The 20379-nt window shown below is 31.1% G+C and overlaps 2 protein-coding genes across 4 annotated transcripts; both read right to left on the bottom strand.

Annotated features, from left to right (window-relative positions):
• Window positions 1-509: 509 nt before the first annotated feature.
• On the bottom strand, window positions 510-6456 carry LOC105783094 (sphingoid long-chain bases kinase 1). Of its 2 annotated transcripts, none has more exons than XM_012608287.2 (9): window positions 6273-6453; window positions 5500-6160; window positions 5029-5400; window positions 4029-4122; window positions 3879-3916; window positions 3130-3276; window positions 2793-2892; window positions 1255-2192; window positions 510-963 (listed from the first exon to the last, which is right to left on the bottom strand). In XM_012608287.2, the coding sequence occupies exons 2-9, from the start codon at window positions 5974-5976 to the stop codon at window positions 811-813; spliced, it is 2319 nt and encodes a 772-aa protein (XP_012463741.1). In that variant the 5' UTR covers window positions 5977-6160; window positions 6273-6453; the 3' UTR covers window positions 510-810. The 2 variants fall into 2 exon arrangements, with proteins under 2 accessions (XP_012463741.1, XP_052482333.1); XM_052626373.1 differs by having other exon boundaries at window positions 803-963; window positions 1293-2192; window positions 6273-6456.
• A 2043-nt stretch (window positions 6457-8499) lies between these two features.
• On the bottom strand, window positions 8500-15924 carry LOC105784022 (alpha-galactosidase). 2 transcript variants are annotated; one of them, XM_012609776.2, is made up of 15 exons: window positions 15615-15923; window positions 15456-15514; window positions 15230-15286; window positions 15009-15043; window positions 14813-14916; window positions 14332-14407; window positions 13693-13754; window positions 13346-13411; window positions 13193-13276; window positions 12397-12461; window positions 11634-11716; window positions 11403-11493; window positions 10569-10618; window positions 9565-9705; window positions 8500-8733 (listed from the first exon to the last, which is right to left on the bottom strand). In XM_012609776.2, the coding sequence occupies exons 1-15, from the start codon at window positions 15776-15778 to the stop codon at window positions 8629-8631; spliced, it is 1242 nt and encodes a 413-aa protein (XP_012465230.1). In that variant the 5' UTR covers window positions 15779-15923; the 3' UTR covers window positions 8500-8628. The 2 variants fall into 2 exon arrangements, with proteins under 2 accessions (XP_012465230.1, XP_052481918.1); XM_052625958.1 differs by lacking the exon at window positions 13346-13411 and having other exon boundaries at window positions 15615-15924.
• Between the last annotated feature and the right edge of the window lie 4455 nt (window positions 15925-20379).

Raw genomic sequence — 20379 nt, 5'->3', positions numbered from 1 at the left:
TCTTGTTTATCTATATTTTATTTTTTTAAATACTACTAAGTAAAATGCATAACAAAATCTCAACCTATTAACAATTTTAATAAATTGTTTAATAGTATAATAAAAGATTTTGTTCTCGCATGCTTTAAAAGATAAGATTAGATAAAATGGTTTTACTTACTGATAACTTTTATGAACTCATGTGATGATTTAATAGTTTAAGGTGTTCATCGCCTCAAATGTAACTTGAGTTTGAGCCGTACTAATCACATTTATTGTTTAAACTTTGCCCTGTTATTATAATTCACAAAAAAAAATGCCAACTTATGTCTAATTTTTTTAATCCAAAATGAATCATTCAAATCTGTGAATCAAATTTTCTGAGTTGGAATTATTTTTAATTTGAATTATTTATTGTTTTGTTTTGTTTGAAATAAAATAAATCAAATTAATCGAGTAGAACTTCCCCTGCCGTTACCCAGACTAAAAGTTAACAAAGCAATATGTATGTATATAAGCAAAGCAGAAGGTACTGAAAAACAAGAAATGAATTTTCCATACATTGAGAAGCCCACACAGAAAGAAACAAGACCACGGAGTTAAACAAAGCAACAGATACACAAAAACCCAACAAAAATAAAAATTTACAGAAACCCTCATTGCATGTTTAATGGCACAAATGGGAGGGGTTTCACATGTGATATAATATAATATTCAGACAAAATATGTCTTAAGCATACTCCGCATACTCACAGAGCCGTGAGTCTTGTAGGGAGCCTTTTGCATTCTAGATATGACAAGAACATTTCAAATAAATAAAAAATCTCTTCATCAGACATCATGATGGCCACGGAAGTGACCGATTAGTCTGCACTGTTCCGGAAGCAACGATGACACTACTTCTCCATTGAGGGGGAAAAACTCACCGTCAATGCCACAACCGTTATGCGTGCGTTTCCCAGCCTTAATTTTGACAGATTTTACCTGCCATTTTTAATGGAAGCTATAGTTACATGGTTTAAATCAGATGTAGATATTTGTGCATATAAAACACCCATTAAATATCATGTTGTAACTATCCCTATGTAAGAGCACTAACTGCAAAACATATGTTCAAACCAGTAATAGTTATTTCATCAAAGCACCTGGTCCAGTTGCACCGACAATTGTAACAACAATCTTGAACTTGGATGGACTCTTATGGGTGCAATGACCAAGTTGCTGTATTCGGAATATAAGATTGTTCATGGAGTAAAGGAAATTTTACACTCATACCTTGACATATTCAACATATGGCAGTGAAAGGTGTTTACCCATCTGTAGTAGCACAAAAAATCTCATCAACCGGAGTCGCCCACTCCCGTGAACTAAGAGCATATCCATGGTGTTGTCATCGGGTTCAGCTCTTGGAGCCACCACCTGAGAACTCTGCACGGTTCTACATGCATGGTTGCACACAAGGATGCCGAGAAATGGCCCCTTAGTTACAATCCATTCATCTTCGACTCTTGGGGCGGCTTCCTTCTTTGCTCCTGACTCGAGATCATTTCGTGGCGCTGGTAACTCGATTGGATTCTCCACATCCCAATTAGCTTCAGTGTCCCATTTTGGTTCAGCATCCCAAATTGGACCTGGATCAGACAATGTCGAAGATATATCCTCTCTATCATTTGTTGCAGCATTACCCCAAGAACATCTAGAAGGATCATGTGCTGCAGTCGATCCACTCCATCCTTTATCTGTCCTAGATTTTGACCTGGTCCTACGCCAGTTTGGAGTTGTTGAGGGTGGTAACTGAGGGTGAATAACTTCAGGCTCGGCTGTTACATTGTTTCTCCCAAACGACAACCGTTTAGCCTTAGGATCAAGGCCACGCACATATTCAGATGGTTCTGTGCTGGCATGAGTGCTACTACAAGTGTCCATCTCACCTACAGATGCTCGGCTAGGAGTCATTATTGAATCAATACTAGATAAACTAGAGGCTCTAGGAATGCCATCTGCGTTTGACCTTCTCATAACGTCGGTGTACAGGTCTGACATGTCAACTACCTCCCTATCAGTTGAGATTTTACCTTCTCGATCCTCTTTGGCTGCTGGAAGGTACTCCACTTCATAGTGGTATTTTGGCAAACACAAAAACTTTAGGAAGCCAGCAACAAAATATCGCAGTGGACCAAATCGTTTCTGATATTTCTCAGATAGTTCTAAGACTGCAAGACATGAGAAAAAGATACAAACATACAGTTCATCATTCCCACACTAGAAGATAATAAAATACGGAGGAGTTACTCTATGCAACACCATACATACACTCATAAAAGATTTTCTTCATTCGAACACTATATATGCCTTTCCTGAATCTAATGTGCCTTAGGCAACTTACAGCCAATAGATTCAAACAAAAGCAGTAAAGATGGCTAGTCTAGAAGTAGTTCTGACGTAATTTCAATTATAGGCACAAACTTATGATATGACAACGGGAAAACAGCCAAGGATGAGGTACAGAAATAACTTTTTCCTGAACCCATGGAACTCAAAAAAGACAAAAAGGGAAATCAGACACTCTTCTAAAAGGTTACATGAGTGCAACATATATGAGGATGAATGCTCAAAACGTTCTAAAAGGAAATTCATAGTCAGTAGGTGTAACTCACACTCTAAATTCAGGCATCTTTGAACGCATGATGCCAAGATATGTTACATTGAAGCATCTTGAACGCATTTCAAGAGAACAGAGGTTGACTGGATATCGAAACCAACCGATTTCTATTTTGTTAACAAGGATATATCGTCATATTACCAATACATACCATCACTGACAAAACCATAATAGGAGACTGTCATCCCAAAGTGAATAAGACCAGTCTGAATCCACTCAACAGCAAAAACATCCGTAGCAGTTAGACCACCCTGAAACCAACAAGAGCTCAATTGTAGGCAACAGGAAGGAAAGTAGGAACTTGATACATCTATAAGAAGAAAATCATGGTATTCACAATGCGTTAGGGTCCATCAAGGTGTTTTTAACCAATTTCAGACACATGGATCAATATGGTTTTGAAAAACACTACAAATCAATCTATAAAGGGAGTGACAGAATAATCAGCACACAAAGCAAATCTCATCTTGAATGCCAAGCAGGATTACCTTCACAATAGAAATCGCTGCGGAGACTGGATCTCTAACTCCAAGAACAGTCCAAATCAATGAATTATCAGAACCTGCCGGTATAATTCCAATAGGTATAGAAATTCCTTCTTTCTGATTGTCTCTACTAAGCAGACCATTTAGAACCTACACATTTACCAAGATAAAGTAACTAATTAAATGATAAAAACAGAAACATCAGCAGAGAACCTAATAAAACTAAACACCCAAAGAATATAGGAGCTTTATACTCAATACGATGATTCCAATATCAAAAAAATACTCACCCGTCCCTATAATGGAGATAAAAAATCAGATGGTAGCAAGTACTGCAGGTATTGGAAGGAAATATACTAGAACGCAAGCGAGATACAGTTCAAAGGTTTTAAGTTCATATCAACTTCTGAAGAGGAAGATGACAATGAGAAGGAGCAGGATGCAGATGGTTATCATTCAGGAGAGCATTAAAAGTGAAGGAAACATGGAGTTTTCATTTGATGATGATGCTTAAGGCGATTAATCTTAGAAATAGATTAAGAAATTTATTAGACACAGAACAATCATTTAAATTTATTAATGTTCAATATTTTATGCACCATTTTGCTCCAGCAAGTACTTTTCTTGCACCTCAAACAATATCGGGCCCCTAATTTCTGCTTACACTCTTGAAAATTGACCAACAGGTTATCTAGAAAAATAAATAAATATGAAACATGAATCAGAATTTAACTAAAGTTGAAATGGCTAACCTCATTGATAATCCCATCACCACCAACGCATATAATTCCTGAAAGTAAGTAAAATGATCTAAATTCATATTAACAGGTAAGATGATGATAACAATCATCAAAAACATAAACAAAGCTAGAATAAGTAGTTAAATTTTGAAGCAGTACTACCATCAGGGCACGTGCTGATATCAACAGTAGATGCCAGCTTTTTAGCATGGCCTGCAGATGTTGTTTTGACTACCTCCAATTTAAATCCAGCAAGCTGTCACGGTTTGCATTTACAACAAGAAAAATCAATACAGCCTAAAGTCTGTGTTTCTTCTTGACTATAAGAATAACAGGAGAAAAGAAAATAGACGTAGAACTAAAGAAAGAAGCAAGAATTTATAGAAAAATGAATAAAGCGCGCCACAAAAGAAAAGAGGATTTTTTGGTAAATAATACATAAAAAAAAGTTACTATAATAGTTGATTATGTACCAAAATAATACAAAATGAATAGTGCAACATTTTTCTGACACTAAATCGCCATACCAGAAGGCGATTTAGCCTTTTTTTTTCCCAATAATGCAGGTCAAAAAGGGAGCCAGGAAAGGGTAGTCGATTTAGCCCCCGAGGCAGCAGAGATTCTCTGCCCCTCACAGGCACAAAATGACCCCTCCCTGGCACCAATTAGACTGGCCAGTGCATGCCTCACTCGGCTTCCAGTCCCTCCCTACACCATTCTCTTTTTTTTTTTTATCAGCATTATTGGAAAAAGAGAGGGTTAAATCACCTTTCAGTATGGTGATTTAGTGTCAGAGAAAATGTTGCACTATTCATTTCGTGATATTTAGTAAATAATTGACAAAATATACTATTTTGGTATTTCTTATATTATTTTTTAAAAAAACAAAGAAAAGATAAGTATCCGAGAAACTAATAATAAGAGCATACACAATCATAAGATGCATTGACACATCAATGCAAGTTCATCTAAGAGAAAATTATATTATGGATTTTATTCATCTTATGGGTGGATAAGGTGGACAGGAAGAGAACTACAGACTAGCAACATCAATTATGATCAAGGACAACTGAATAGTGATTCCAAAGTTTCAAATCCATAAATAACATGGAAAATCAGAAAAATTTATATAAACTGATAAGATAAAAGAGACAGAACATACCTTAAATATTGGCTCGACAATTCCATGGAAAACTTTACTAGAACGACCCCGACCTGACCTTGGATTCAATATCACAAGCATTTTTGGAGGATTCTTGCATCTGAACACGAGCTCAGGTGGAGTATCCATCGGAAACAATTCAGAAGAAGCTTGCTTCTTCGAAGAAACTAAAGGGTGAGGCAAACAATTGATATAACACTGCAGGTCTGCAAACCCACCAACCCATTGAACCGCCTCTTCTACACTAGAAGCCAAGAATCGAAAATCCTTTTGGCTTCTCTTTGGTTTAATAAAAGCCGAAAAGCCACAAGCACCCTTTTTAAGAGGGTAAGAATGCACGGTGAAATGTCTAACACCAACATTGTAGGATACCTATCAAGATAAAAGAAACTGAATAGGATGATTGCAAACAAAAACCCAAAATTAAACCTTATTCATTGGAATGATCTATTGCAGAGATGAAATATTTACCGAGACAACGTCATCAAGAGACAATACATGTGAACCCCAAACCAATGCCTTGCTAGTCAGTTTAGCAGCAACAGCTTGCTCGTTGGCTGTATCATTAGAAGAATCCTTCTCTACGGTGGAATTATTATTATCATCTGGGACATTCTTTCTCTTATCTAAAATGAGCTTCCCTGAGTAAACTACATAACCAAGCAAATCAGATTTTTCATCCCCTCCACCAATATCGATTCGATGCTCTTCCCTTTTAGATTTATTACCAGTTTGATCGTCCGTGATAGAGGCTTCGCTGCGTTTTGAGAAAGCTTTGGGCTTCTTAGTACGTTTCTCCGGGAACACAATCGGGGAGGAATGAGTAGCTATTTGCGAGCACAAGCTGAGCCGCCTCGACGACTGCTGAGACTGCGGTGGCGGCGACAACGACGGCACTCTCACTGATGGACTGTTACTACTCCTTGACAAGTTCCCACTGCTCTGCATATCCGTTTTAAGGCGCTTCGGCTCCGTGATTGTCACCAACAAATTCCACAACCACGGAGTAGAAATAAATATATGGAAACATACATAAAATAATCTCTCTTTTTTCTTCTTAATCCTTATGATGACGATGGGAGCTCGAATTACGGTCAGTGGTGTGTCCAACAGAGCGATTCGTAGGATTAATCTGACAGATCAGCTCGTGAATTTCAAATTTTAGTTTAAAAATAAACTGGGTTTAATCGAAATTTGAGAATAATTTGGAGAGTGAAATGGGAATCGGAACTATTGAAGCCCACCTGAAGAGGAAGGAGGAAGCGGGGGCGGCGGCGGTTACGGCGGCGAATCGAGATTCCTGCCGGAAAGAGTTAGGTTTGGATAAAGCTGATTCGTTGATTGTAACTTAAAATTGAAGAAAGCACCTTTGCCTTTTGGGCTCTTCTTATTTTTATTTTAATTTATCTTTGGTCAAATATGAGAACCTACCATTTTCACTTTCTTTTGCATATTTTATTCAACTACTATATGATTGCTCCATTATTTTTTATTATAAAATATCATACTTGTGCTAAACGTTCTCAATTTTCAATCTTTAAAATATTTAATAAATAACCAAAGCATTAGTAAACAATTATAATCTTTTTGTCAATTTAGGGATTAAATTTGTAATTATATAGAAACACATAATCTTTAAAATTTTCAAATAATAATTATATGTGTTAATAGATAAGACATGTAGGCAGCAGAGTTGGTTGTTCACACAATAGTTGAGTGCTGAAAGTCGCTGGAGAAGGAAAGAGGTGTTTCTCTATATGTGTATGTGTGTGTAAAGAAGGAAGAAGAATATTTATAAGTGAAGGTGGCCATCATTCAACCTTAGATCTTACACGTGTATAGCACGGCTCTCATTGTGTCGACCATTTAAGGAGCACAATAACCCTCTAGATAGGTAATTATGAAATATACATGGACTAGGCGAAGTCCCATGTATAGTACATGCAAGGAAAGATCCAACACTTACTCTTAGTTGTCAAAGTGTTGCTTTTGGTGAGGTCACAGTCGGTAATATCGTGATACAACGAGGTAAGGGTGGTGAGATTTTTATTAAGAGAGGTACAGATAACAACAAATTAATGTCTACGTTGACAGAAGAACTTGATCGATATTGATATTAATACTTTAAAATTTTAATTACAATGATTTGAAGTTTGAGAATAATTTAAAATCTTAATCATAGTTTGAGGGTATATAATGCAATTAACCCTAATAACAATAAATTACATTGCATTTTTGTTAGTTGGAGCAGTAAAGAAAATTGAGAAGAAATGCTGCATTTGCAAGTCTTCCCAACGCAGCCAATTTTGACTTCTCTTTTTTTATTTGAAAATTTTATTTTATCTTTTTAACCATCTCATTATAAGTTCTGATAGTATTTATTTTTTAAATAACATTTAAAATTATCTATAACTCCTCCCTAACCTATTAATAATAGGATAATATATTTCAATGCACTCGAACTCACGTCCTCTTAAATTTACAATAATACCCATACCAATCAAAATAAAAATCAATCGACATTTATTTCTATTTTTAAAACTTAAACAATTATTATAAAAATTTTAATTTAAGGTCATGGTGGCCAAAATGGATGAAACAAGAAAATACGGAATCTTTTGTTTCTACAATATATATTTAATTGCTATTCTGAATCATGTGGATTTAAGTTTTTTTTCCAGGTCCAATTAAGATTCTAAAATTTAAAATAAGATTCGAATTTATTTCGAAATAAAATAAAGTATAATAATTTATTTGGTACTTCAATTTTTAGAAAATTTATTTTAATTTTTATTTAATTTTTGTCTTTTTAACTCTTAAACTTGCATTATTTGTCAAATTATCCTAAAGTAAATGAAAAATTAACTTATATTAATTTTGTTGATGTGGTATCCTCATGGAAGTTGATGTGTATGTCACATTAGCAATTAATTAATTTTTAAAATTAAAAAGTATATAAAATTTGTATATTTTAATACTTTTTAAATTTTTTAAAATAAATTTTATACTTTTAAAATTTTTATATTTAAAAATAAGTAATTGCTAACGGCAATCCATATGTATGCTACATCAGCAAAGTTAATAGATGTTAATTTTTCATCTATTTTGAGGATGATTTGATAAACAACACAAATTTAAATGCTAAAAGAAGTGACATTTTAAATAAAAAGCTAAAATATTTTAAAAAAATTAGAGGACGAAATAAATCATTGTGCCTAAAATAAAATTAACCATTTTTTATTATGTATGGTTTCTTTTAGAAGGATAAGGAAAAATTCAAGATAAATACAAAAATTGAATGAATTCCTTTTTAATACGTGATTCTCCTGTCTTTTAAAGAATTTCTAGAATTTAAGTTTTGTGGATGAAAAAAATTACAATTAAGTGAGCTTTGGCTCCGTTTAGATATTCAACTTGACTCAATTTTGAATTTAGTCCAGATTTAATGTGAGCATCGGATACTAAAAAGTCTAAAAAAAATTATTTCTTTTTCCATTGAAAATATCACACAATACATAAGAACATGCATGGTCTCTCAACATGTCCTGCTGCTTATGCCTGCTATAATTGAACTCGCTTTTCACCAAAATATCTATTTGTTCAACTCCGATCTCTATTTGTATGTGGTTTCAAAGTGTACATTTTGCATGCATGAGAATCCACTTCCGCTGATATCTCATCTTCAACACCCGTCTCCGTCGAATGCTGTTCATTTCAAAACAGTAATCTAGCTAATAGATAAATCCAGTATTATTGATGTCCAACACCATATAAATCCCACTTTTTTAAGGTTTTATCCTGTTTAAAGAGAGTCTAAAAACTCCTCTGAATGACACTAAAAGGGAGAGTGTATAGAGGGTGATTCAAACCCTGAAACTATGCTTGCTCACATGATCTCTATATCCTAGAAATTGTGGATTAATCTATTTAAAACGACGTGACTATTTTTTAGTGGCTTCAAGATAGTTTCTAAACTTTCTTTAGAATCGAAGATACAATTTTAATAATGTCGTACTTTTCAATGCAATGACACTAAAAAAAGATAATATATTCACATTATTAGCATGATAAATGAAAAAATTTAACTATCCAATCATCAAACTCATAATGTAAAGATTAAAAAAAAACTAATTTAAGTGATATTAAATATGCCTAGATAACCTCTATATTTTAAAAGTCGTGGACAGTGTTGTTCATTAATGTATGAATTTTTTTTAGTGGGGGTGTTGTAAGGTTGTCCTTAGAGCCAATGATGAAATTTAAAAAATGTAACACTCTTTAATACAATGATTAAGGGTAGGTTTGGATAAGTTATAGGGTGTGATGCGGTACGTTTAGTTAATTTTTTATCTCACATTACAATATTTAATTTTACTGTTACCGTTATTTATACACTAACAGCAGATAATTAAATCGAAACTTAAAAAAATAATACCTTGGGAATATAAATATGACACAACACACTAGGTTGATTATGATTAAGAATATAAAAGGCTAAATGAAAAGTTGTAAAATGATAGCGATGGGGAAGCTCACCGCCCACAAGTCTCGACAATCGACAACCGTTGATGGCTTAAGGCCTATATCGGACCAATAAGCTGTGATGTTTGCTGAGGAAGATCCTCTGTTCCATAACACCACAGCTACCATATTGTTAGCCAATGGGCCTGCCCATACCTGGATTTTTCAATTTGATGTTGGAAAATCATTTCCCATAGGAATTGTTAGGTCAGAAACAAAATCAACACAAAGTTTATTCAAATTTTGTTGAAGAAAAAATCTGAGATTTAATTCTTCTAATTTGGTATATTTTTGTATTTTATTTTATTAATGTAAAAATTTTAAACAAGTTTAAGCATTTTTCGTTCACACATGTAGCTTTTATTACTTAAACACGATTAATTAAATTTTCGTGTGACTTTAACTGTGATCAAATGACGAGAGAAAGAAATCAATGTTATTATTTTGACAACCACAATTAGCAATGTTATCAAATTTGAACTTACCATTAATATTAAGAATAACATTTGATATCTTGCCAAGTGCATAAGTCTCGTGCATCATCAATAAATAATTACATGACAAATCATCATTAAATTAAACAAAAATATAAAGGACTTGTAAATAAGTACTAATAATTTTATTTAAATATAATTAAACATCAAACGTAACTATTATAAATAAATATTAATAACTCTCGAATTTATGATATTAAGTTTAAGGGTTTTGGGTTTTAGAATTTATTTATAATTAATTATTGTTTAATTATGTTTAAATGAAGTTACTAATATTTATTTATAAGTTATTCGATATGTTCTATTTTATTTAATGATGATGTATCATGCTATTATTCACCAATGATAAATAGGACTTATGCATCGACAATACATCAAATATTCTCCTTAATATGATATAAATAAAATAAACTAAATTATGTCTAATTAAATTAGGAAGATTAAATTATAAATATCAACATGATTGAATGATTAAATCCTTAGTTAGACCAAAAACATGAATTTAAAAATGAGAATGAAACTTACCTCAAGATCCCCTTCTTTCTTCACCTTTTTACCTTGAACACCAAGTTTATCTAGAAAGTACAAAGATTTTGGTCACAAACTTGAAGTGTTTGCTTTTTAGTTTATTTCAAAATGTGGAATTAGTTGTTCAATATTGACCCTTATTTAATCAGATGATAAGGAATTCGATATTTCTTAAATAAAAATTTAATTTTAAGTCTTTTAAAAAAAGTTTTATATCTTATTAAGATTTTAATTTGACTTGGTTTCAAAATTAATCAAAGTCCAACATAAATGATTGTACATCGGAAGGTCTCAAATAGAGTTGTTCAACTGCTATCGTTAATTTTTTAGAGAGTCAAATTAAAAAAAATTAGGTTTGGTTTAGAAAAAAATTTTAAACCCGTTTAAAATTTGAGCTAAGATTGAGTTTCAATAATCAAAGCCTAAACTTGACTCGAATTAGCACATTTTCAAGTTTATGATTTCTATTTTATTTTATATATTAAATAATTTATATTATAATGTACATATTTAAAAATATATTAAATTGTGAATTTTAGATTTAATAAAAGAAAAAAATCAATAGTAATAAAAGATATATATATTAATATCAAATATTAAACAATAGTAATTATATTTTCTAAAATTTTAAAAATATGTATCTACTTAAATAAATTTAGATTAATCATTTATAAATCTGAGTGAATTTGTGCAAAATTTAAGACACATATTTAGAATCAAGCGAATTTAAACAATTATACATGATATTAATATCATGAATAAACCCGATTTAAACTCAATCTGATCATATCTATGAACCCCTCTAATCTCAATCTAAAAAAAAAAAATTACCTTGATTGACATCAATAACCTCTTTATTGGCTACCAATTCAAATGTCACATTATCCATAGACCTCACATCACAGCCAATCAACAACGGAGCCTACAAAATAGTGTAGACAAAAAGGAAGTGTGAAGCACTAAAATCAAAGAAGGAGTAATTCTAAAAACTTAATTTGAGATATTTATGAGTTTGATACGAATTAAGTCGTATAAATCCGTTAAAGTTTAAATCATACGTACTTTAGCTAATGCCCATATGCTGAAATGGCACCGATATTCTTCCGTCGTCATGCCTCCGTTGCCTACTTCCAGCATGTCGGGATCTGATTCACATCATTCTAATTTCAATCATTTTTTCAAATAAAACACTATTATTTTACAATTTTACCTTTTATTTGTATGTAATGATTTAAGTATGCTTTATTTTTTAATTTAAAATTGAACATGACAGATTAAAAAAAAATTGCTCGTACATGTGTGTAAGTAAATAAATTCACTTTCAAAGACGTAGAAAGTGAAAATCAACACCTTTTTTTTCTTTGGTTGGGTGCCAACTACAGTAGAATTTTTTTCCGGTGAGATCCATTGCAATTTATGGCCTAGAATGAAAAGGTGATAATGAGACTTTTGCAACCGTTGGATGAATCCATGTTCCACCCATCATATCGGTTACAAAACAAACAAACAAAAACCTTAAACCGGATTATAAGAATGGGATAAGTGTTTTTTTAATAAAAAAATCCATGTCAAACATTATTACACCATATCTCACTTTAATTGTTGCCTTTTGACCGTGTTAATGTTTGTTTTCCCTTTTTAAGTTGGCTACAAAGCAAATTTATTTTTTTTAAAACTGCCACATAATCCAACTAAAAAGATGCATCAAAATGGACTTTAATTTTTAAATTAAAAGAGAAAATGATTAAAAATTGAGGGCTTAAATTGTAAATATGCAAATAGTATAAGGATTGAGAGCATAAGTCTATCACATGCAAATTCATACCATTCCAAGCTCCCGGTTTAGCATACGAAGCCCACTGGTCATTTTGATCCGCTATTCCCGTCATACTAAGGCACAGTTATAGTCGTTATGAGATATTATCTTTTGAAAAATATGTGATTAGTCCTTCTGCTTTGTTAAACTTTGAGATTTAGACATACTACTTAAAATGTTAAAATTAAATCTTCTTCTTGACCTAAACAATTTCATATTGAAGGCCTCACATACTTGAATATGAATAACATAGACAAAAATCCAAAAATAAAAATAAAAATTGAGCTAAATGCTGGCCAAAGTACGATTTTCATCCCTATATCATATTTAATTTGAAATTTTAGCTCCTATAATTTGACATATATTGATAATTGTACAATTAATGCAATTTTTAACTATGTTAGTGTGATAAAGAGTTCGATATCTCTCAAGTAGAGTCTCAAATTTGAGTATTTTGGATGGAGAAAACAATATTAGAAATTAAACTTTAATTTATACCCTTTAAATTTTTAAAAGAATTTAATTAGGCACCTCAAATTTTTAGAATTCTAATTAGGCCTTCCAAAAGTTTTAAAACTTTTGAAAATTTACATTAATCCTCTCAAATTTTGAAAATTTTAAATTAAACCCTTATTTTTTTGAAAATTTTAATTAAACCTTTAATTTAAAAAGAATTAAGTAAACCCCCAAAAACTTAGGATTCATTGTGGCTACAGGACTCTAGGGGGTTCTCCAACTATAAAACTGAAAACAATAATTGGAGCCAAAATATTTAAAATAAGGCAATTAATGCATAGGTGCATACCTGTCCCAGTTATCTTCAATGTCTCCAGTTGTTCTCCAACTATTCCCTATACTTGGTGCCCATGTTGCAGGATCCTCTTGTCCCCTTAGAAATTTTAATTAGGCATTAACCATTGATTTGCTTAAGAAAATATATTATTCATTCATCACTAACCATTCACATAAAGAGAAAAACATGGGTCTCCCTGAGTTAAGTAATGCTTCGCTCATCTTTGGGTACCTACCCATCCACCAAACGTATCATAATAAAATAATAATAAAGTTGAAATATTTTTTAAATTTTTTATACTTTTCGTACATTTGAAATTTAGTCTCTTTATTTTTCAAATTTTAAAATTTAAATGCAATTGCAAATATTATAACAAATTTGACGGTGTTAATAATTGAACTTATATTTTTAAATCTGAAAAATCAGATGACTAAAGTTGGACTAATTTCTAAAATAATGATGGGCACAAATGGATAAAGCCTGGCTTCATCATTCAGATAATGTAAAATTACCTTTCCTTTGGGCTTAAGCCACCAGTATCTTCACAGTTGTCATATTTCAAGTAATCCACTCCCTATCACCACCATCAATAAAGATTATGACAATTTTTTAAATTAGCCATTCAAAATTCGAAATATTTTGATCAAGTTCTAAAAGTTAAGAACAATGCTAATATATATATATATATATATATATCTTTTATGGGCCAAAATAAATGTACATATGCAAAAATACATATATATTGAAAAGTTCCAAGAAAATACGAAAAGGAGGGGTGCTACTTGCTCCCTCCTTTGCCCTTGAGTATGGTATTATTAAGTTAACCTAGTCAAAAAATTAACATAAATTTTAATAACTTGTCTATGTAATAGACACATATACTTTAAATATGTTTCAGGTCATATCTGAGCTGCTATTAATATCAAACTGTTAAGCTAATGGAAGAACCATATTAATATAGTACTTATACTTCTAGGACTTAATTAGGACATTTTAAAGTTTGAAGACTTATTATAAAATCTAAGTCATAACTTGAGGATGTTTGATGCAATTCACCCTAAAATAAATTATTAACATATTTATATAAACGTAATCATAATACGAAAAATAACATAAATATGACAAGATAAGGCAAACAAAATCATGTATACCCATAAGGCAAAGGTTTTTGCATCTTGTTCTTCATGTCCTAGGGACCCAGGCATGGTCTTGCTGCAAGTTTGAGTCCTGAAAATGCAAATAATTCATTAAAAAAGTCACCCTCGTGTATGAAAGTCTAAGCTTTCATCCTTTGATTTTAGTTTTTCTACTATGCTGAAATTTAGATTTAAAATCCTCCTTTAATTTGGAATAAATATAATTTGATCTCTTTATTCTTAATTATTAGTAAATTCAAATTGATAGCACCTTTAATTGCTATCATTAAAGTGATTGCATAAAATTGTTTTTAAGCTTTAAACATTAGACTGACATGTGAATTTATTATGTGACTAAATAACAATAACACAATTCATGTCCTTACTTTAGCCACAGTAAATTAGGTTGGATTAGAAGGATTAAATTTCAAATTTTAGCATAATAGAGGGACTAAAATCAGAAGTAAACCATTTCAATTTATGAAAAAGGATTTACCCTGCATCTGAGTAAATCCCAAGCTTAAGCCCTTTGCTATGAGCATAATCTGCAAGAGCCTTGATGCCAGAGGGAAATGATGAAGCTTTAGGAACCAAATTTCCCTGATGGAAAAATAAATTTACATTTTAGTCACTGCACAGCTTTTTATTTGTTTTTAAGAATCAAAAGAGCCCCAGAGTTAAGAACATGGCACCTGAGAATCTCTGTTGAGTTCTCCCCAACAATCATCTGATTAAGTTGAGCAAGCAAATCGGTTCAATAAGAAACTAATTGAAACCAATGTTGTGAAGCAATATCTAATGTTATTTTGAGAGGAAAAGAAACATAATGTTGTCAACTAATTCAGTGGTGTGTTAATAAAAGATTTATGTTGGAATGCTTAATTGACATCAAATTTTGGATTCGATTTATCACCTAAATTTATATAGATGTAGCCGACGGCACTTAGACCAGTTGAGACCATTGCATCAGCTGCAACATAGAGCAAAGGAAATTTCATTATTTCATAATTATCGGCACAACAACGACTCAAACCCATAATGATATTAATAAATAACCTAAAGTAATCAGAACTTAAAATGAATAAAGGAATCAACAAAATATATAATAAAGAAAAAGTATATTATGAAAGTCTAAATACCAGTTTCTTTGATCAATGTCTCATTAATATCGCAATGGAAATGATTCCAACTGTTCCACCTGCTCATTAGAATACCATTCACTATACTTTTGAACTTATAAACAAAATGAGATTAGGAGAAAAAGGATAAGAATAGGACATCATACAACACATCCATACCCCATTTGTGGAGTTAAACCAAGCCCATTATCCATCAGAGTCCTCCTTCTAATCCTACCCGAACCCTCGACTCGAGCCCCGATCTCGGTGAACGACGACGTAAAAGTAGAACTGAATATCCCCAACAAAAACAGAAAACAAAGGGTTGATGATGAAGGAGCCATAGGAGGTATTATCCTTCAGGCTGAAGCAAAGTGTTGTATCTTCAACTATATATGAACTCATATATATATGTATAGGACAGGTTGAAGCATGCTTCTTTTTTTTAACGTAAATGAGGAGGAAAGTGAAGCTTCCAAGAGATGCCAACTATAGGTAGGGTAAAACGATGATGATGATGATAAAGGAAAATGGAGGTCACATTCATTAGTGGCATCAGCATGAGAATGTGTACATTAGGATCCTTCCATTATTCCTGTCACTATAAAAGAACATTGCCAAGAGAGCCAGACAATAACCTTTTTTGGGGGATAATTTAATTATGATTTTAGTATCTGAATTTAAACTTTGATTTAATTTTATCTTTAAACTTATAATGGTTATTGATAAATACAAATTAATAATATTATTGATTGTTGTTGATGAATTTTTTAAATTTAAGATTATTAGTTGAATATGATTAGACTTACGCATAACTTTAAGCTGTAGAATGAAATAATTTTATCATTATACATAACCTGCAACTAACAATATTTTCAAATTTGGCATACTATTAATATTGAAAAACTAAAATGTCTCAACTACATTGTAGGTAGAGTTGTTCATGACTCGGGTCACAGTTTAATTCTTAAAAATTTTCAAGACTCATTTTTGAGGTGTTCTAAAAATTAATAAAATATCAAAATTATAGTTTTATAAAAAAAATTTTAAACAAGCACTCACAATGATTGAAATAAAAAATCATGGTCCAAGGATTGATCAATTTGTCATTTGGCGCTTAAACGTGACTGTGAGTGTCCCTAGGCAATCTCATGACCCTTCATTTGTTCTCTTTTTTAACCTTCTGTCATACATAACATGCTTCATTGCGTGCTTTCAATATACCTGTCTTTTATTTTGTTTTATTTTTCATGGATGGATAATTACAAATCTTGACATTAAAATTTGAAGAAATTTACCTAATTTTTTAAAAATAAAAATGAAATACACAAAAAAGTTTGTTGTTTTATTTAAGAAATAAATTGGACTGAATTTAGATGAAAAAAGGGGGTAAGGGTGAGTTATAGTTTAAAGAAACGTAAATAGAGATTCATGGTGATTCCGTGATCAAAGGCAAGTAGGAGAGCGAGAAGTTGAACTCGTGCAATTTCAAAGGGTAATAATTGTTTACGCTAAACCACCGAGACCCCAACACAAACGACTCGTTTTTCCATGGCATTAGACTTCCTCGTGGGGTTGGTCGCCTTCCCCTCTCGCTTTACTTTGGGTATAGTTTATTTTTTCCATGCAATTTGCTTCGAAGGGTACTTCATTGTTTGGGTTAAATGTAGGGGTGGAGTTACAAAAATTTTTTAGTAGATCGAAATTAAATTGTAATTTTTATTATAGTAAAAATATAATTTTACCATTTAGTTAGTTTATATTATATATTTTTAAATGATTAAATTAAATTTTTATCATTTTTAGGGGGCCAAAGTGTAATTTTACCTTTATTAATTTAAAATTATAAAAATTTTAAAGTGCATAACTGAAAATTTTTCTATTTTAGGGGAGGCTGGGTCCCCTACCAAACCCCTAGAAACGCCCATGGTTAAATAAAACCCAAAACAAACAGCTTAAATTTTCATGACAATAGACTTGTTCATAGGCTGAGTCATTTGTCTGTTTCGGTTTACTTTAGATCAACCTTGTTTAATTTGACTTGATTCTGTTCAAATTATAATTAAATAATTTTAAAATTATTTTTATTTAAATTTTATTATAAAATATAAATATTAGTTTAAAAATTATTTTTCAGACAATACAAAGAACTATTTGGATGGATGGAATCAAGTTCAGATTTGAGTCTAATTTTTTTTTTTTAGAATCGGATCTGGACTCGATTTGATCAGTGAACATGACAATAATGGATGCTAAAAGTGCAAAAAGAAAGTATTAAGTTTTGATAACAAGTTCAAGTCTAAAAAGTGTTTACCACTTTAAAATTTCATTGGAGGTTTAATATCACAGTTATATGCATGAAGTCTCTCTACTCTTCAATAACTTGAATCTTAATCTTTCTACTTCTATAGTATTTTTAATATTTTAGTCTCTCAAACTTTTATTGAAATTCTTTGCTTTCTCCTTCATCACACCTATATTGACTTAGGGTGAGTTTGGATGGACGATTGGGTGCGGTGCTGTGCGTTTAGTTTACTTTTTGTCTCATGCTACAGTATCGCTACAGTATCTAATCTCACCGCTACCGCTATTTTTACACTAATAGCAGATAAACGCACCGCCCATCCAAACTCACCCTTAGGTATAAAAAAGAACCATTCGTAACACAAACTCCAACGCCCCTCTAAGAAGTTACTTCCACCAACCTATTCCATTACCTCAAAAAAGCACCAATCCACTCCACCACATCCGGAAATAATTAATCAACATGCCTAAACAAAACAGCTGAGGATGGTTCTAAAGAGGACAAATAGGAGCCTTGCCCTTTTGTTTCCTTCTAAATTTTTTTTTGACTTCATTCTAAGAGCCACTACCTTGAGACAATTTCATAAAGCTAAAATTAAGGGCTGATTTGATAAAACCAAGAACAAATTAATAAATTTGCACAAAACAAAGTGATGATGAGAATCTGAAATAGACTTGTTTATGAGACAGGCTATCCGTCTAAGTTCGAAGGTCATCCCAAAATTTGGGAGGATTTAGGAAAAAATATTAAGCCCCAAAATGGACTTGAGAAAATATTAGGCTCATTCAAAATATAAGCTAGGCTCAAACTTGAACATTCAAGGCCCAAACTTGACTCGAGTCGGCCTGTTTTTATATTTATAATACTTTATACTATGTTAATATCATGCTTAAGTATAACTCGACTCGACCCACAAACACATTTATAATACTTTATATTATGTTAATATCACACTTAAGTCCAATTCGACTCAACCTTTAAAATCATAGTTTTCATAATAAGATCGAGTTAATGGATCAAACTAAAAGAATAATCCAATTGTTTGACCAGTACTAAAAGTTGAGATATTGATTGAATTGCTACTATTCATTAAAAATGGATGATTGAAATTGTTTAAACCAAATGTAGCTAAAGTTTTGGATGGTTCTTTAATTTTGATGTATTCAACCCAATTTTGTTTTAAATTTTAGCTCAAATTCTTTGTGTTTACCTTTGAAAAGAAAAGACTAAAACTTTAAAACAAACAACAAATGAATAGAATTCTTCACTTTTTCTTTTTCATTTGCAACTTTATCTTAAAACTCTACTAAAAATAATTTAGTAGACTTTGCAGATTGTTTAAGAGTGTAATCGCTCAGGGCCCAAAGTTAGAAGGGCTTTAAGAAAATATTTTTTTTCAACTTTTAATATAAAAAAGAAGAAATTCAGATTAAAATAAATTTATTAAATGCCTAGGGTTTTCAATTTTCACCATAAATGCTTCATCTCTCAGGTGCCTAAATTTTTTTAGCTTTTATTGTATTTACATTTTAAAATTTTTTAAAAGGAATCTAATTTATTGTTATGACTAAGGCTTCAAAATGTCAAGAACGAGCTTGAAACTTAGGAAAGCTTTTACCAATTTAATATCAATTTTTTATGGTTTGTTTGGTTGAGAAATTTATAGGAGAGATTTAATTTGTATCCAGGTTTTCAAATTTCTAAAATGAATTTACTTTTTGGGTAAATATATTGGAGAATTTCAAAACTTATGAGTAAATTTCAATAGAGAATTTTAATTGCTCAAATTCATTTTAAATTTCATCTAAAAGGTGGTTTTTAAAAATTCCTCATAATTTTATTTGATTAAGTACACATAATTTCGCTATAAGATGAAAACTTAAACTTCAAAAATTATTTAATTTAATTATAGTATATACTTTAAATTTTATTTTATTAAAATTATTTATAAATTCTTACGAATATAATGATATCCAAATTGAATATTTTTATATTATTTATTTTAATATAATTATTCCTCTTTTATAATTATTTTTAATTTGTAAAATTCCATTAACCTAATCTTTTCTAAATCAATTATTTATCCAAACAAAAAATTGCAAATCTTAGCATTTTGAACTGATGAATTCTAAAATGTATTTTAAAATCTCAAAATTTTAAGATTCTTCGTCCAAACACACTCTTAAGGTTTTCTTTTAAAATTTTGGTATAACCTAAAATATTTTGGCAACCCTCATAAAATTTGATAAATCTTTCAAATTTTCGGTAAATTCTTAAAAATCTTGGTATACAAAAAATTATAGAAATTTCAATAAATCCTTAAAAATTATGGTATACTAAATATTGAATGGATCGAGTTCGGACCCTAAGAAAAGTTTAAGAAATTTTCATATAACCTTAACAATTTTGATATACCCAAATGTTGAATGGGTAAATCTATGACTCTAAGGAAAAGTTTAAAATATACCTTAAAATATTTGGTAAAGCCTTAAGAAATTTGGTATAACTTATAAAAAGACAGGCGCATGGGTTGAGGAAAATTTTGATAAATCCTATGGAAATGCTATTCTTAGAAATTTTGGTGAGTCCTAAGAAATTTTTGTATAAATTTAAATTTTTGGTATATCAAAATGTTGAATG

Source organism: Gossypium raimondii, chromosome 13, assembly GCF_025698545.1.
Source record: "Gossypium raimondii isolate GPD5lz chromosome 13, ASM2569854v1, whole genome shotgun sequence".
Classification (NCBI taxonomy): domain Eukaryota; kingdom Viridiplantae; phylum Streptophyta; class Magnoliopsida; order Malvales; family Malvaceae; genus Gossypium; species Gossypium raimondii.
Note: the sequence above shows the minus strand (reverse complement) of the source record. Positions and strands in the feature narration are given on the sequence as shown.

Bases quoted from the DNA above. Each gene is read 5' to 3' on its own strand.
- LOC105783094 (XM_012608287.2), bottom strand. From the start codon at position 5,976: ATGCAGAGCAGTGGGAACTTGTCAAGGAGTAGTAACAGTCCATCAGTG. The intron at 5,401-5,499 runs GTAAATATTTCA...TTATCTTGATAG, and splicing joins CTCTTGATGACGTTGTCTCG to GTATCCTACAATGTTGGTGT. The intron at 964-1,254 runs GTATGAGTGTAA...TAAAAATGGCAG, and splicing joins CATATGTTGAATATGTCAAG to GTAAAATCTGTCAAAATTAA.
- LOC105784022 (XM_012609776.2), bottom strand. From the start codon at position 15,778: ATGGCTCCTTCATCATCAACCCTTTGTTTTCTGTTTTTGTTGGGGATA. The intron at 13,755-14,331 runs GTATACATGATT...TGGTGGTGATAG, and splicing joins CAAAAACCTTTGCCTTATGG to GGAGTGGATTACTTGAAATA. The intron at 12,462-13,192 runs GTATGCACCTAT...ACTGTGCCTTAG, and splicing joins ATTGAAGATAACTGGGACAG to TATGACGGGAATAGCGGATC.